The sequence below is a fragment of the Lates calcarifer genome, linkage group LG23 (assembly GCF_001640805.2).
Source record: "Lates calcarifer isolate ASB-BC8 linkage group LG23, TLL_Latcal_v3, whole genome shotgun sequence".
Classification (NCBI taxonomy): Eukaryota; Metazoa; Chordata; class Actinopteri; family Centropomidae; genus Lates; species Lates calcarifer.
The window spans coordinates 4,268,989-4,282,036 of record NC_066855.1 but is presented as its reverse complement, the minus strand read 5'-3'; the positions used below and the strand labels follow the sequence as shown (position 1 = coordinate 4,282,036).

The 13,048-nt window shown below is 39.5% G+C and overlaps 1 protein-coding gene and 2 long non-coding RNA genes across 7 annotated transcripts; 1 reads left to right on the top strand and 2 right to left on the bottom strand.

Moving 5' to 3' along the window:
* Positions 1-1,136: 1,136 nt before the first annotated feature.
* Positions 1,137-7,815, bottom strand: LOC127139211 (uncharacterized). 3 transcript variants are annotated; one of them, XR_007809222.1, is made up of 5 exons: positions 7,738-7,815; positions 3,223-3,344; positions 2,283-2,745; positions 1,535-1,996; positions 1,137-1,239 (listed from the first exon to the last, which is right to left on the bottom strand). It is a non-coding gene; the product is annotated as an uncharacterized LOC127139211 (long non-coding RNA). The 3 variants fall into 3 exon arrangements; XR_007809220.1 differs by lacking the exon at positions 7,738-7,815 and having other exon boundaries at positions 3,223-3,416; XR_007809221.1 differs by lacking the exons at positions 2,283-2,745; positions 7,738-7,815 and having other exon boundaries at positions 3,223-3,421.
* On the top strand, positions 4,602-10,995 carry foxl3 (forkhead box L3). The gene is made up of 3 exons (XM_051066395.1): positions 4,602-7,029; positions 7,786-7,954; positions 8,216-10,995. Exons 1-3 carry the CDS (start codon positions 6,809-6,811, stop codon positions 8,687-8,689), a joined length of 864 nt encoding a protein of 287 aa, XP_050922352.1. The 5' UTR covers positions 4,602-6,808; the 3' UTR covers positions 8,690-10,995.
* Positions 8,554-13,007, bottom strand: LOC108890790 (uncharacterized). 3 transcript variants are annotated; one of them, XR_001962199.2, is made up of 3 exons: positions 12,852-13,007; positions 12,258-12,462; positions 8,554-8,683 (listed from the first exon to the last, which is right to left on the bottom strand). It is a non-coding gene; the product is annotated as an uncharacterized LOC108890790 (long non-coding RNA). The 3 variants fall into 3 exon arrangements; XR_001962201.2 differs by having other exon boundaries at positions 8,560-8,683; positions 12,278-12,462; XR_001962200.2 differs by lacking the exon at positions 8,554-8,683 and adding an exon at positions 9,181-11,654 and having other exon boundaries at positions 12,278-12,462.
* Positions 13,008-13,048: the final 41 nt, after the last annotated feature.

Here is a 13,048-nt window from a genome sequence, read left to right as displayed (position 1 = left end):
TTTTTGATGCCATACTATACTATGACATTTTTCATGTTTTTTGACGCCATACTATACTATGACATTTTTTGACCTTTTTTGACGCCATACTATACTATGACATTTTTTCATGTTTTTTGATGCCATACTATACTATGACTTTTTTGGTGATTTTTGATGCCATACTATACTATGACTTTTTTCATGTTTTTGACGCCATACTATACTATGACATTTTTTGATGGATTTTGACGCCTTACTATACTATGACATTTTTGACCATTTTTGACAACATTCTATACTGACATTTTTTGACCATTTTTGACAACATTCTATACGATGACATTTTTTGATGGATTTTGACACCTTACTATACTCTGACATTTCTTGACCATTTTTGACGCCTTATTATACTATGACATTTTTGATGGATTTTGACACCTTACTATACTATGACATTTTTTAATTATGGTTTATGACACCATACTATATAACATTTGATTTTCTTGCCACTGTTGCCTAATACTACTCATGCTGGTAAATGTTGGCTCTCTTGTTGTTAAATAATATAAGTATACGGCCTAGACACCTTTTTTTGACAGTTTTTTGATGTCTTGCTGCTGTGATTTATTTCATACTATTTCTGATATTGCTAATTACTTTTATATTATTTCTATTAATACAGACTAATTGTACATTACTTTTTTATAGCAGATTACTTCTATTATAACACTTACTGACCACTGAATATAAACAGTTTAATGTCAGTGCTCTGTGTTGGACAGTTGATGTAAAGTTGTTTGTGAATTACCTGAAGGCCTCTGTCCTGGTCTCAAAGAATTTCCTCATTGCACGATAGCTCTCTGTGATCGTGGACTACGTCTCTGTGATCGCGGACAATGTCTCTGAGATTATGGACAAAGTCTCTGTGATCACAGACAATGTCTTTGTGATTGTGGACGATGTCTCTGAGATCATAGACGGTGTCTCTGTGATCATCGACAATATCTCCATGATCGCGGGCAGTGCCGTCAAATCGGTGACCCCCGTCTCCGCCGATTCTATCGCAAGGTCTCTACGAAGCATGGGACAATGTCTCTGATCATGGACAACGTCTCTCTCATCTTTGACAAGGTCTCTGCGAATCATCGACAATGTCTTTGATCGTGGACGATATCTCCCTCATCCTCAACAATGTCTCTCCGATCATGGACCATGTCTCTGCGATCGTGGACGATGTCGTGGACAAAGTGGTGACACCTGGAGGAAATCAAAGAGAAACATACAAAGGAAAATGATCAATACACTCCTACCTATTCCTCAGCAACAGTTTAACCATGAAAACACATAAATATTCAACATTACAGCTGAACCCGAATATTTAACATTTTTTGACCATTTGTGATGCCTTACTATACTATGATTTTTTTTTTTTTTTTTTTTTTTTTTTTTTACTGTTTTTGACTACATACTATACTATGATATTTTTTGATTTTCTTGCCATTACTTTTACTTTTTACTTTAATAGATTATTTTCATATAGCAGATTACTTACTGTTTGTGAATTACGTGGAGGCCTCTGTCCTGGTCTCAAAGAACTTCTTCATTGTACGATAGCTCTCTGTGATCGTGGACTGCGTCTCTGTGATCGCGGACAATGTCTCTGAGATTATGGACAAAGTCTCTGTGATCATGGACAATGTCTTTGTGATTGTGGACGATGTCTCTGAGATCATAGACGGTGTCTCTGTGAACATCAACAATGTCTCCATGATCGCGGGCAGTGCCGTCAAATCGGTGACCCCCGTCTCCGCCGATTCTATCGCAAGGTCTCTACGAAGCATGGGAAAATGTCTCTGATCATGGACAACGTCTCTCTCATCTTTGACAAGGTCTCTGCAATCACGGACAATGTCTCTGATCGTGGACGATGTCTCCCTCATCCTCAACAATGTCTCTCCGATCATGGACCATGTCTCTGCGATCGTGGACGATGTCATGGACAAAGTGGTGACACCTGGAGGAAATCAAAGAGAAACATACAAAGGAAAATGATCAATACACTACTACCTATTCCTCAGCAACAGTTTAACCATGAAAACACAGATAAATATTCAACATTACAGCTGAACCCGAACATTTAACATTTTTTGACCATTTGTGATGCCTTACTATACTATTTTTTTTTTTTTTTTTACTGTTTTTGACTACATACTATACTATGATATTTTTTGATTTTCTTGCCATTACTTTTACTTTTTACTTTACTTTAATAGATTATTTTCATATAGCAGATTACTTACTGTTTGTGAATTATGTGGAGGCCTCTTTCCTGGTCTCAAAGAACTTCTTCATTGTACGATAGCTCTCTGTGATCGTGGACTGAGTTCTCTGTGATCATGGACAATGTCTCTGAGATTATGGACAAAGTCTCTGTGATCATGGACAATGTCTTTGTGATTGTGGACGATGTCTCTGAGATCATAGACGGTGTCTCTGTGAACATCAACAATGTCTCCATGATCGCGGGCAGTGCCGTCAAATCGGTGACCCCCGTCTCCGCCGATTCTATCGCAAGGTCTCTACGAAGCATGGGACAATGTCTCTGATCAAGGACAACGTCTCTCTCATCTTTGACAAGGTCTCTGCGATCACGGACAATGTCTCTGACCGTGGACGATGTCTCCCTCATCCTCAACAATGTCTCTCCGATCATGGACCATGTCTCTGCGATCGTGGACAATGTCATGGACAAAGTGGTGACACCTGGAGGAAATCAAAGAGAAACATACAAAGGAAAATGATCAATACACTACTACCTATTCCTCAGCAACAGTTTAACCATGAAAATACAGATAAATATTCAACATTACAGCTGACCCCGAACATTTAACAGTTTTTGGACCATTTTTGACCCCTTACTATACTATGACATTTTTTGACAAATTCTGACGCCTTACTATACTATATTATTTTTTGACGCCTTACTATACTATGACAGTTTTTGATACCTTACTATACTTGAAATGGTTTTTTAACCATTTCTGACAGCTTAAAATACTGTGACTTTTTTGATGGATTTTGATGCCTTACTATGACATTTTATCTCTTAATATACATTCACATTTTTATGCGTTACTATTAAATTTGTCCTACTATTCAGACTGAAGATCAAATACTGAGCATAAACAATTTAATGTCAGTCAGTGTTGGACAGTTGATGTAAAGCTGTTTGTGACTTACCTGGAGGTCTCTGTCCTGGTCTCAAAGAACTTCATTGTATCACGACTCGTGGCAATGTCTCTCTGCACACGGGTGATGCCGTATAATCAGGGGACCCAGTCACTGCCAACTTTCGCACATGCCTATGCAAATGGACAATGTCTCAAAATTTGGATCACATATATACCATGGCCAGCAGTACAAAAAAGTATCCCGATGTCATGACTTCAAACCAACCGTAAGTCAAACATTTTGACTTAAACACACACATTTTTCGCCATTTTTATTATTATATTATTATTTGAACGAGCTCCTCGTGACAATTTAATCATATCGACTTCAAACTCGGTCAGCATGCTGTTAACGCCTTATCAAAAGCATGGGTTTTCATCAAAGGGCGTGGCCATGGCGGCACCTAAAATTTGCTGTTGTTAGTGCGGACACTGAGGTATAAAGCAGCCGGGTACAGACGCAATATAATATAAAATAACCACAAATACACACAAAACTATAACAAGGACCTGATGGACCACTATAAACTGAGTTAAAATGACCAGGATGGAACACAAAATTACAAAGAGCTGCAAGATGTCGGTAAAGTGACTGTTAACAATTACAACAGAGATTTAAACAGACTATCAAGAGCTCCTTGGGTTTTCACGCATCCACGTTGGGGGTTAACAACTCATGTCAGGGACGCCTCAGTCACGGAAACACAAACATACTCTTACCCACGTGTTAAAAAGAGAAAGCTAATGCTAACGCTCGGCGCTAACGCAAATGCTAACGCTAGCCGTTGCTAGTTCGCTCTTTAGCCTTACCTTCACGCCGCAGGTGTGTTCAACGTCCAGCTTCACTCGTGTGTTCGACAAAAAATTGTTTCACAGTTTGTTTTAGCATCCAGGCTTCTTCGGTAATGATCTGTTCTCATAGTGCTGACAAACCAGGGGAAACGGTTCAAACGCTAGTTTGACTCTGTCTTCCGACATCGTCTCTGCCTCTCTGCGCTGTTCCCTAAAGGTCATGACCGATGACGACACAGAACAGCGCCGGTTGACCAGCTGACTCTGTTCCGCCTAACAACCGCCTCTTACAGTACATCCACAGGGAGGGTAGGATACGGAGGAGGGATACAGAGATGACATGTATAACTTGAGATGTGCCTCTTCCTCCTGCGTAGAACCGGCCCCAACCCCAATCTTGACCCTAAACCCTAATCTCCAAAAACACTGGACCCTAGACCTTCCATAAAGCAACAGGACAGTGTCTTTCAGGCCTTGTTTTTAACTCAGGCTTTCTTTTACAAATTTATAAACTGACCTTGATGTGTACAACCTATGGAGTTCTCCTTTGACTGTTGATTTATATTGGCAGCATAATTTATTTCCCAACAAGGTTCCAAATGTATTAAGACATGCATTTATTCATATGCCTAAAGGCAGCAGAAAGAAATACAGACGACGTGACCACAGCATCCTCAACAGTGACAACAACCCTGGCACCCCACGTAGTTACATCCACCCTGATGGCATTTATTTACCTTGCACTTCAAAATCTCAATTATATGTATAAAGAAAAGGAAAAAAATAAAGACAGATTCACAAAGGATGCAGAGATATTAGAACACAGTCCTTTTCATGCTTCAAGATGCTACTACAGCTTTTAATTAAACCACTTAAAAAAATCTGGGCCTGCACCTAAAATTGAGTACAGCATTGACCTTTTAGCTGCTTCATTACCCTATCAGAAACAAACAGAGCACTGCTTTAATGTCTCGATGTCGCACCGATGTAGAGCCTATAGGCTTCTCCTGCACCAGCGGGGCCACACACAGAGGCCTGGCAGACCTCAGGCTGTTTTCCCGGCCTCTGTCGCCTCACGGGAGACCTCCAATTGCCCTGTTAAGAGTCCTTCAAAATACACATCCCCCTGTTTTATAGACACGGAAGCAATTTGTGGCCATTATAGAGCATTTTAGATAGCATCTACAAAACTTCCCGTTGTTGACTAAACGTCTGCCAGAGTGGACACACACACACACCCCAAAGAGTTAACGGAGAGAAAAAGAAAACAAAGATGCAAAGGATCTTGTTTGTTGGTTTGGGGTTAGCTGTTTTAAGTATAGTTAGAGAAATTAGGCTATAAAAAGAAGCAAAATAAAACATGAAGGCGGCCTATGAGCACAGCGGACCACCCAGGATCTTGTTGGAGGAGGAGGGGGAGGAGAGGAGCTGTATGTCCTTGTCGAGTCCAAGTTAAAGGGTTGGGATTGGGTAGTATAAAACTGACAGAACTGGGGGTGTTAAGTAGAGTCCTGTACAGGCCAGCAAATGAGACTATAGACTAGAGACTAGAGCTATATTTTTGCTTTGATTCCAACATTACTGGCTGTCAGGCTATGCTTTGAAAGACGAGCAAGAGTGTAGGGCTAAGTACTAAAAATATAGATGTTTTGGCCTCCACTGCTTCAATTTAGACATTTCTTTTTTAAAGTATAAATTTGGTTTGAAAAGGTAAAAAATTCTGGGCGTGTGGAGGTAGAAAGAAGTGATCTTACCAGACCTCTGTAGCCCACGCCACACCCCTGCTTGAGGCTAGCAGCTTAAGACTACATCAGCTGCTACTAGCATAACACACCTGAATCTCTGATCGAACTGTCAGCAGTCGAGTAATGTAATGCACTGAGTAATGCAGGCACTGGGTTTTGAAAAGGAAGAATGTGAGGAATAAAAAAGACAATCTCTCTCATTCTACTGTATGAGGGTCAGTGGAGTTCTCTCTTAAAGAGTTTGTCTGGTTTGGACTGGATCTAGGAACTGACCAAAGATAGACACCTCAGTCTAGGGTTGTTGTGTGTGTTGAAAATACAAATAATTAATAAAGTAATAAAGTATCCTGCTCAGCCTGCTAAGCCTAACAGCTATTTTATGTAGCCTAGAGCAATTCTGATTCACTGAAGCTCACTGGCTCTGCACTTCAACATTTCTAACATTTGCTTGACTAAAGCGAAAATGTGCTTTTAATTCACTAAGTATATCTGACAGCTGAGGGCGTGGCTGTAGTTTTAAAGACTTAAGTTTTAATTGCAACACTATATCCACAATAATGCATCTGCAGAAACTACACAGAGCAGAGGATCATTCTTTCATTCAGAATGATTACTTTCCTTTTGGAAACGTTTCCAAAAAAAAAAAAAAGAAAGAAAAAAGTGAAGGACCTGGCCTTGGAGAGGAGTTTTCTGATGTAAGTTGATGTTTATGTAAAGGTTTTTAGAACTTTCGTCAACCACTTGAAAATGGGTTCTTTTCAAAAATTTAGAAAGAGTAAGAGTCAAAGCTGGCCTTGACATTTTGGTGCTAAAAAAGACATGTACTGTAGGCACTGAAATAAAGACAAAAAATAGATTTGAAATACAAAAAACTGTACACTGTGCACAAGACCAGGACCAGAAGTTAACAGAGCTCAGAGAGGTAGTCCTCCTGACTACAGCCGTTCCTGGAGAGCAGCTGGGACAAGGAGGGGAGAGGAGGAGGAGGGTGGGTGTTGGGGCGGGGGGGCAGCCGTCATCAGCGGAGCTCAGAGTGAGTGTCAGCTGGCCGAGCAGAGCATGGTGGCAAAGCAGCGCAGCAGGACAGGGTGTTGCTGCTGGGCTTTGGCCAGGACAGTCAGAGGAGCCAAACAGTTTGGATCTCACACACACCTGACTCCTCAAAGTGTAGATATGTTTGATAACTCTCACTACCCCTTCAACTGTTTTAACTACGATGGAGACGGATATCCTTCCTCTAGCACTGACGAAGAGAAGAAAATGTGTCGACCAGCATACAGGTATGGAGGATTTTGAATTATCTTTTATAAAATAGTTTATCAACTAAGTGTAGAAAAAAACATTAGTGATTATAAAGTTTTACCCGACTCATTTTTACATTTAACAAGTGCAAAATTTACTTTTTCCTTTTTTCCAAACAAGTTTTACAATATTTCATCAAAATCTGTCAGATTGATCAGAACAAATCATAAAGATTTTATGTGGCAGCGTACTTCAGTTTTATCAGTGTCACCTTTTCCCTCTATTACAGTTTCAACATAAAGTAAATTCAATAAATTATCCCTTTCATAGTAATCATAGCGTTATTTCCATTCAGAGGTGCATTATACAGTAGTGTATCTGTTTTTATTTCCACTGAAAATATTATTTCATCAATTTTTCATAGATTTTTGATGCAATACATGATTTTACAGCTGAGTTTAATGTGACTAGATGTGTTTTTTTAAGCTAAAGTTAGTTAGTTTTTTTTTTTTTAGTTTTTAAGCTAAAATATTAGTCAAAACTACCCTACCCCATTTTATCCCAATATTCTATTTGATTTCCTTTTCAACAGCTCAAAAACATACTTACCAATGTTTTTTATCACTTTTCCTAATTTTATATATATATATATATATATATATATATATATATATATATATATATATATATATATATATATATATCATAAATGTCATTAAATGTCAGGACAGAATAAGAGCCTTTACCTTGTAGTAGATGATGTCTTTATTCATCCTGCCGTGTGTGTGTGTCAGCTACATCGCCCTGATAGCCATGGCTATCCAGCAGAGCCCTGAGCAGCGGGTCACTCTGTCTGGTATCTACGAGTTCATCATGAAGAGATTTCCATACTACCGATCCAACCAGAGAGCCTGGCAGAACTCCATCAGACACAACCTGTCTCTCAACAGCTGCTTCATCAAGGTAAAGACACACAGGACAGGGCGTAGGGGAAACTGGGAAATTCCATCAATTTAACATTTTGATTTTACATGATTTTAGTCTTCTAATATTATTATTATTTTTTTGTTTTAGTTATTTTTCTTTCTAATTTTGTCCCTTTTTATCCTCCTATAAATGATAGAAATAGTAACATAGAGTTCTTTTTTCCTTTTCCCAGGAATAATAATGTATTTTTTCCTCTTAATGGTTGTGTAATAATTTTTTATTCTGAATTTCCCTCAGGTTCCTCGGACAGAGGGCAATGAGAAGGGAAAGGGAAACTTCTGGACTTTTGCTACCGGCTGTGAATCCATGCTTGACTTGTTTGAAAATGGCAACTTTCGGCGTCGCCGGCGCAGGAGGAACATGAAAATCGGCCTCCGTGATTCAGGAGAAACCCCTTTCCACCCTCTGGAGAGCCACAGCAATCAGCACATACCGGCGACTCGGCACCCCGAATCCGACTCCACCCTATGCCCTTTGAACCCTGAGAGGCCAAGGCCCGGTCTGCAGCAAAACCACCTCATCCCAAACCCCACCCAGCAGGGGAAACCAGAGTCAGAGATCAAGTTTAGCATTGACTACATCCTCTCCACTCCGGATCCACCCCTGCCTGGGTTCAGATCTTCCCACGGGCCCGTGCACATAGGGCCAACAGGGCCATCTATACATGTTCTGGAGCCCCAGCACCTGAACCTGCACTTCTGGACTCTGTGAACAGATAGAGGAGAGCAAAGAAGACTGAATTAATTCCTTTCAGTTGCGTTTGTGTTGAAAACTGGGAAGTATATACAGACATCCAAGGACGAGAGAAATTCCACAGGAGGAATTTTACTAACTTGAAAATGTAAATGAGGAACAAAATAAAAAGGTACAGTATTGTGATGGATTCTAGATGGAAAAAAATCACATAAAGAAAGCATCATGCTGTCAAATATAAAATGTGAACAATACAGTTCAGTGTTCATATTGTTATTATACTGTTTGTGCAGTGTCTAGTGCTGACATAGACTAGGTTTACAGTATTCTATATATGTATATACACAGGAGCTGTGTATAGCACAAGTATGTTGTGTTTAAAAATGTTTTAAAAATCAGATTAAGTGTAACAAACTCCATTTGTTTGATTTATTTATCTTCAGATCACATGGTCTTCTTCAGATTTATTTCCAGTGAATGGCTCTGATAATAATGATTGAATTATTGCATCCAGTTCCCTTTGTTTATTTAGTGTCAGGACAACTGAATCTGACAAGACGTTCAGCATTAAAATCCACTGCTCTTTAAGATTAAAACTAATCTAAAATGAGAAATTTGTCAGAAAATAAATTGTTGTAGCTTAAAGCTGTTTAACAGGAAAAAAAATACTGATTGTCATAAAATTCTCAAACCACATACAGTAAGAGCATGCAACAATTATCAAAATTTAGTCATGAGGTTTTTGACATTTTGACATATGACAGATAACAATAACAAAATGATTCACGGCTGAATGCCATTTAGCTGCTTTGCTTTCAGGGTAGAGGAACTGAGCATGCTGGCTCACATGCCCCAAATCCATACATAGTATTTTAATACAGTATTTACATACATAACAGTCATCAAAATCTGTTCAAAAACATGTTACATACCACATAGATCAGAGCCATTGTTCCGTGTTGTGACACCTGCACTTTTCTTACTATGACAAGTCAAAGTGTTTGCTGTGAAAAAGGCCTATTCTGACTGAATTCAATTACTTCAGACCCACCTACTGCCCACATTTTGCAAATTTTTTCATTGACCTTTTGAAATCCTGATTGACTGACACTTAAATTCTAATCCAGTCACTCCTTATTATAAAGTATTGTATTCACACACTTAAAAGAAGCCTAACGAAACAGAGGTCTGGCAAACATTTCTTGCCTCTACAAGGGAGATCAATCATGGCGTGTTCCTGCGCTGTTGAAGGGACATTTTTCAATTTAACCTTTATATTATGTCTTGACTACATCAGAGGAGTTTCAACACACTTAACATGAGTGGCATTTAATATAGCATAACACTTGCAAGGTGAGGCAGAGATGTGACCCTATTTAAATACAGGGGCCCCTGCCTATAAGCCTTAACAGCAACACCTCCCCCACAAACAAACACACACACATGCACACAAACCCCTGACGCAATTATAATTAAACACACCTTATGCCTCCTTTGCAAATGCCCCTCATCGATCTGTGGGTTCTTAACATTCATACGTGAACTGCCCCCCAGCAAACGTCTGTGGCGGCACAAGCGTTTATGGATCAGCAAGTTTCCATTAACAAAAGTTGTTGATGTTGAATAGCAGGGGCCGCTGCCGCCACGACGCCGCGGATATATTTGGGTAAATTAACTTAGCATAAAGTGCTCTGAGGCTACTGGGGTCTTTTGAGGCAGCTAAAGAGAAAGCAAGGCACCAGTCAGGCCCGAAAAGTCAATGCACATATTATGATGTCAGTGAATATATGAAACTGTAGCTACTGGCACAGTGTCCCAATGAGTGGCCTCTATTAAATCACCATAAATTCATCCATTTAGTTTCATTCCAAGTGATCCCTCTACCATCTTCAGCCTGTTGTTTATAATTACGTACACAATAATATTTCTCATTTATAGGAGTGTGGAGATTTGCTTTGTTTAAGACTTCATTATGTGTATGCTGGCAGGTAAAATGAGCAGCTCAGGGCAAGAAACAGTGGGATTGCAGGTAGGAGAAAATTGGGAAACCATTGATCTGCAACGTTAATATAAAGTAAATCATAAACACAAATAGGTCATTTAATCTTCAGTGCTTGTTTAGGGACTTGGTTTCACTGAGGCTGTGGTGAGGATTATACTATGAAGATAAATATTAGTGTGTTGTTTTGTTCTAATGAGAATGAATCTGTTTAGTGTACAAGTGTAATTTTTTAGTATTTAACTGTTTCCTTGAGCTGTGATTGGAGGAGAGGAATTCACTAAGGGGCTGCACAGGAAAGACATTGCTATCACTCCGAGCCACCAGCTAATGAAGATCAGTGAAACAGCCTGAGGACTTCAACTTAACATTCATCTCTGGCCTTTGCCATTTTGTGGCATGTGCAGAGCTGCAGCCTGTGCACACTTAAAGGCTGGAATATGCTATTATTTTTAAATGGCTTGAAGTGAGTGTGTCAGTAATGAGAAAATCAACACAGCATGTCAATCAATGGTGTTGGAAGACGTGTTTACATTTAGACCGTGAGAAGGATGTCCCTGCTAGGAATACAACAGAAGAGGTTGACTGGAGGTGACCAGAAATAAAATGGAAAACAGGCAATTTAATAAAGGGAAAGGGCTTGACATTCAAATGAAAATGTGACGCGGAAATCTGCCAGACACCTGTTTAAATCTGTCAGATCTCATTTGATAAACATGTCACCTTTGGTAAAGTTACACTGGAGAGTCAAGATTTGAAACCTTTCCCATATTTCACTGTCATTTGCACCTGACACACACACACACACACACACACACACACACACACACACAAATACACAATTACACAAACAGCAGGAACAGCATAAAATGTGATGTGATCTACTACAATGGGTTCAAATTACCATTGGGTTTGATGAACACCTTTCTGATACAGTCCCAGCAAAACTTCAGCATTTTATGCTAGCTCGAAGCACACTGGTTCCTAATGAAAATGTAAATCTTTAAAAACAGGCCACAAACATAGTGTTTTTTTTTTTTTGTTTTGTTTTTTAAGGCAAAGTAATTTCCTTAAACAAGTGAGCACTGTAGTTTTTAGCCCATTTTCTCAAACAGAAGTAAATAGTGTGTTTGCTATAGACTATTTTCAGATGTGGATTAACAGTGCACTAGTGAATATTTACAGCAGCAGGACAGACAATCCCTTTTATAACATAATGCACACTGGCTAATACTGGTATTGCTGGCCTTTGCCATGTTGACAAATGTAAGTTGTATACTAATGGATTGGGCTTTGATCATACTTGTTGATGCCAATGGTTGAGTTGTGTTATGGCCAAGTTCTGTGCTGCAAAGCAGATCCATTGCACCGTGTTAGCGTAACATGCAATGCAACTACAATGCACCACAGCTCTGGTCAGCATTGCCACTCACACTTGATACACTTGATTGATGGCTGATCCAGGGGTTGTTGTGCAGATTCCTATTCTGTTTTTTTTTTTGTTTTTTTTTTTACAGTATTTCTTTGCTGCTTTATCAGGGATACAGCTCTGTGTTCAGTTTTATTGATGGATGGCGATTTTCTCACCCAGATCCTTTTCCACTCACTTTGACCTCTGACACGTGACACCAGGCTCTGTAGTCCAACCACCAGGGTGTGCTAACTAACTGCTTGTGGACAGGGGAATCAATTGGTGGAATAGAGCCTGAGAAAAGGTGGATCCCTCTTATTTCTTCTCCTCAGTGAACCTTGATCAATCCTTGCGATCCAGCAGCTCCACACACTCAGGTCTCTGCAACAGATGTTATGATGTTATGGTTAATGTGATGCTTATCACCATCTAACCTGTGAGTCAAATGTGTATTTGAAGGGAACAACAATCAAAGCAGTGGCCATTTGTTTCAGTTTTGTGTAACTGTATCATCAGCAGCCATCCACGCATACAGCAGTGGCACGTTGCCACACAAACAGTAACATTTACTCAGTCTCGTGGCAACAAATAGCACATGGTGCGTCTGCTACTAGCAAAAAATATATTTTTTTCTGATTAACAATCATATTTGAATGTTCTTTTTCTAGCAATTTAACACACGTGCTATGACAAAGACCACATTTCTGGATAGCCACGACTTTTGTTTGATTCAAATTTTTCAAACTGAAAACATAAAAGCATCCATTTACCTCTCACAGAGAAATCCACCAGCTCTTTTGTGCAATACGACTTTATAGAAATAATCAAGTTGGTTACTCGTTAGAAACAGCACGTTAAGTCAAACAGGGATCCCGTGTGGTGCTGGTGTATTCCAGTCTACTGTCTGACAGACACACCCCTCTTTCTTTTTGACCGGGAAAACGCTCCAGTGACTGAGGCAGAAAGT

Excerpts from the sequence above, each read along its gene's own strand:
- foxl3 (XM_051066395.1), top strand. The coding sequence starts at position 6,809 with ATGGTGGCAAAGCAGCGCAGCAGGACAGGGTGTTGCTGCTGGGCTTTG. Across the intron at positions 7,030-7,785 it reads ATGTGTCGACCAGCATACAG|CTACATCGCCCTGATAGCCA; the intron begins GTATGGAGGATT and ends TGTGTGTGTCAG. Across the intron at positions 7,955-8,215 it reads TCAACAGCTGCTTCATCAAG|GTTCCTCGGACAGAGGGCAA; the intron begins GTAAAGACACAC and ends AATTTCCCTCAG.